This window comes from Echinops telfairi, unplaced genomic scaffold (assembly GCF_000313985.2).
Source record: "Echinops telfairi isolate 266 unplaced genomic scaffold, ASM31398v2 ScPeMD7_29;HRSCAF=101, whole genome shotgun sequence".
In the NCBI taxonomy this organism is placed as follows: domain Eukaryota; kingdom Metazoa; phylum Chordata; class Mammalia; order Afrosoricida; family Tenrecidae; genus Echinops; species Echinops telfairi.
Genome location: NW_022103926.1, coordinates 8,307,047 through 8,310,883, shown reverse-complemented (window position 1 = coordinate 8,310,883; position 3,837 = coordinate 8,307,047). Strand labels below are relative to the sequence as shown.

The window sequence follows — 3,837 nt, the reverse complement described above, 5'->3', positions numbered from 1 at the left end:
AGGGTGTTTTTTCATGTCCTCTATGCTCTAACTACGAAAATATTTGATTTACAAATAAGGAGTCCTACTTCGCGGAATTTCATTTATCACGGTAGGGTCTAGAACCGATTAACCGCGATAAACGAGGGTTCACTGTAATACCAAAGGCAGTGTCACTGAGCGGAGGCCGCTCCAGCAGCCCTAGATAACAGGGTAGAATGGCCCCTGTGGGATTCCCAGCCTGGATTAGAAAGCCCCTCTCTTTCTTCCCCAAGAAGGGCCGGTGCTTTCCAACCGATGACCTTGCTGGTTGCAGTCCAATCCGTCAACCAGCCAGAGATACGGAATATATGCCAACTGCAAAGTCCCCAGGAAAAGAGGCATAAAAGCCGCAAGCTGCTGAAGGGCCGGGAAGGTGCCACCCTTTGCCAACTCCTTGGACCCTGGGAGCCAAGCCCACGCAGCGCGGGGAGGCGTGGCCTTTGCGCTAGAAACTGCCGGAACACGACCAGGGGGGCGCAGGGTCTGCGGTGGCCACCTCGCAGGGGACCTCCCCGCGGGGCCGCGGGTGCTGCCCGGGGACAGACAGAGCCAGGGCAGGGCCTGGCCGCCCCTATCGGGACTCCTGTGAACAGGTCGCTTGCCTGTCACTCAAACCAAGCTCACTGCCACCCAGGTAGTTCCAACGCACAGCGATCCTGTAGGACGGGGTAGAAAGGCACCTCTGGGTTTCTGAGACTAACTCTTTATGGGAGTAGAAAGTCTCGTCGTGCTACTGGCGGTTTCGAACCGCTGAACTGGCAGTTAGCAGCCCAACGTGTAACCCACACGCCGCCAGGGGTTCGTCCACGTCACGAGGTGGTTAGTAAGTCCCATCACAGGGAGGAGAGAGTTGGGTCTGGCCTTCGTGTCCCCCTATCCAGCTGACCTCAGTCCGTCGCTCCCGCCCCCTCTCGCCCCTAACCCGCTTCATTCTACTCCCTGTCCCCCTAATGTAAAGGTGGGCTCTGTCGCTCCTGCTTAGACCCTCCGTGCTTTGAGACAGTGCTAGGGGTCCCTAGGGTCCGCGGAGCTCGGTCTGGGAGGCGGCAGGGGTGGTGGGTGGTGGTGGAAAGAGACGGGAGGTGGTGGGACCACAAGGTGTGTGTGTGTGGGGGGAGGGCGCAGGCAGGTGGGGCGCGGGGTGGGTGCAGGGGGAGCGCTGGCAGTGCGTAGCCTGGGTTCAAGGAGGTGGGGGAGCAGGCAGGGCGCAGGGGACCGGCGCAAGCAGGTGCAGGAGGGGCCGCCAGCGGCGCGCTGGCTAGGCGCAGGGGACACCCTGGGGCGCACGGCCCCGTCCCGCGCCGAGAGAAGTGTGCCCCCGCCGGGGATTGCAGGATCGGAGGTCGGGGGACGACGGTGCGGGGGAGGGGACGCTTGCTGCCCTTGACGCTCTCTGGGGGCGTGTCCCAGAGGCTCCGCCTCCCGCCAGCCCCTTTCACGCGGTGACAAGAGGTGCTGCGTCCGTCCCCGCGGCAGAAGCGCTGTCTCCCGGTCGTTTTCAGTTCGTTCGAGTCCCATCCTTGCCGCCGTCGCCACCATGCCCCGCGGGAGCCGCAGCGCGGCCGCCCGGCCCTCCAGGTAGTCCAGCCGGGCCTCCGTGGGGAGGGCTGCAGGGAGGCGTGGGCACCCTCCAGGCGTCCGCACTGTGACCTTGGCTGCTGCTGCGCCATCTTGGGGGGGGGCGGTGAGCAGGGTGCCACCTCTAAGTCCCTGTGTGTGTGGGTGTGTGTGGGTGTGGACGGTACCCTCTCTGGGAGGGGGGAGAGGACGTCTCCTGGACCAGCATAGGGTCTGGGGGCGGCCCTGAGGTCACTCTGTTCCCCTGCACAGCCACCCCTCTGCCCACCCGCCGGCGCACCCGCCACCCTCTGTGCCAGCTCCAGCCCCAGCCGCTCCAGGCCAGCCGGGCCTCATGGCTCAGATGGCGTCCACAGCCGCGGGGGTGGCCGTGGGCTCGGCCGTGGGCCACGTGATGGGCAGCGCGCTGACCGGAGCCTTCAGCGGAGGAAGCTCGGAGCCCGCCCAGCCCACCACTCAGCAGGTCAACCTCAGAGTCAAGCTGGACCCGGTCCGGGTCACATGGAGTGGTGACAGGGGGGAGGGGGTAGCTGGACATCAGCCCTAGTGTGCCTCAGGTTTTGCCCACGTAACGTTCTAGTCTTCACTGTTAATCTGGGCACCTCGCCCCTTTCGTCCCCCCACCCCTAAACTCCAGCTAGTCCTTAAACGACGCCCGAGGGGTCAGAGATGGCGGGTCTTGGTGTATCTTAGGGCGCCCCCTCCCCCCTTGCAGCCCCTCCGGCCACTGGCAAAGGGCAAGGGTGACTTTGAGGCCTGTGCCCTGCCGCCAAGCTTTAGCAACTAACTCAGGGACTGTGGGGCAAGAGGATTACGGATCACTCGCCGGAGACCAGAAGGTTCTAGAACTCGTGGGGGGTGGCCTCGGACCGTGCGATTGCTGCATAACCTTGGGTGCTCCGTCTCTTCCCCACTGCCCCTGGGACCGGCGCCTGCTGACTCTGCGCCTGCCCCTATGTCCTCAGGCCCCCGCCCGAGCTGCCCCCCAGCCCCACCAGCTGGGCCCGTGCGCCTATGAGATCAGGCAGTTCCTCGACTGCTCAACCACGCAGAGTGACCTGTCCCTGTGTGAGGGCTTCAGCGAGGCCTTGAAGCAGTGCAAGTACAACCACGGTGAGTGAGCCGGAGGACCCGCCGACTCGGCGGGGGCTAGGAAGTGGGGGTGGGAGGGTGGGGTCCGGGCCTGCACCTGTCCTGCCCGCTGACCACACCTGTGCCCTCCCTGTCTTCCAAGGCTTGAGCTCCCTGCCCTGAGGGGCCCACACTGGACTCAGAACCCTGCCAGAAACCCTGCACCTGCCGCTCACCGACAACGGACCATGAAGTCAGATTGTACCCCTGTGGTGGTGGTGGTGGGGTGCTCTCCCCCCACAGAAGACCCGAGACACAACTGTGCAATTAAAAAGCTGATTTTAGACCCCAACGGGGTTCCCGTGGCCCATCTGGCGGATGGTTCTCTTCCCCTGGGCTGGGATGCCTCTGTTCCAGCCTGCGTCCTAGGTGGGGGTAGAAGGGGTGGGGGGCACAGAGGACGGTCCAGAGAGGCGATGAGTCATCATCAGGTGACCCCCAAGCCCGGATCCCCAAAGTGGGGATGGCTGCTCGTTCCCCTTGCCTCTGGGTCCCTGTCCCCCGACCCTGCAATCTTCTCACCAGCGGTCGCAGCATCACAGTGGCTTGAATTCTGCAAGAGCCCACCCTCCCCTCCTGTAGCACAATTTGTCTCCTGGCTCCCAGTCCCCTGTCACTTGGCTCTGGGTGCTAGGTCACGGGGCCTGAGGGACAGGGAACAGCTTCACCTGCAGGGCCCATGCTCCTGGCTGTGGGTGCCTTGGCTCCCACTCCCTGTCCCTTACTAAGGGTCCACTCTGTGTCAAATCCTGCCCTGTACCCCTCTGCCCAGAAGGACCACCACTCATGGCTGGGTGCTGGCGACAGGGTGGATATATGTATGTGTGTGTGTGGAGGGGTGGGGGTGGACAATTTGCATAATTGGCATTGGAGTCTGCCTCTGTCCCCCCAAAAGGGCCCCACCATACCAGCTCCTGGGCCCCAGGCTGGCAGCTCTGGAGGGTCCTGGAGGGCAGGGTGCACCCCATATGGGGCCTGGAAGGGGCACCCTGGTTCTGCTCGGCCAAGACGAGTGCCCATCCACCTCCTGCTGCTGTCACCCATGGTGGGGAAGTCCCCACAGTTGGCAAAGCTCATCTACAAGGCTTGGGAAGCCATGCTATCGGG

General features: G+C 63.8%; 1 protein-coding gene across 1 annotated transcript; it reads left to right on the top strand.

Annotated features, from left to right (window-relative positions):
- Positions 1–1,458: 1,458 nt before the first annotated feature.
- On the top strand, positions 1,459–3,035 carry CHCHD10 (coiled-coil-helix-coiled-coil-helix domain containing 10). The gene is made up of 4 exons (XM_004716343.2): positions 1,459–1,599; positions 1,852–2,062; positions 2,565–2,712; positions 2,834–3,035. The coding sequence occupies exons 1-4, from the start codon at positions 1,559–1,561 to the stop codon at positions 2,851–2,853; spliced, it is 420 nt and encodes a 139-aa protein (XP_004716400.1). The 5' UTR covers positions 1,459–1,558; the 3' UTR covers positions 2,854–3,035.
- The last annotated feature ends 802 nt before the right edge of the window (positions 3,036–3,837 follow it).

Excerpts from the sequence above, each read along its gene's own strand:
- CHCHD10 (XM_004716343.2), top strand. The coding sequence starts at position 1,559 with ATGCCCCGCGGGAGCCGCAGCGCGGCCGCCCGGCCCTCCAG. Across the intron at positions 1,600-1,851 it reads GCGGCCGCCCGGCCCTCCAG|CCACCCCTCTGCCCACCCGC; the intron begins GTAGTCCAGCCG and ends TCCCCTGCACAG. Across the intron at positions 2,713-2,833 it reads GCAGTGCAAGTACAACCACG|GCTTGAGCTCCCTGCCCTGA; the intron begins GTGAGTGAGCCG and ends CTGTCTTCCAAG.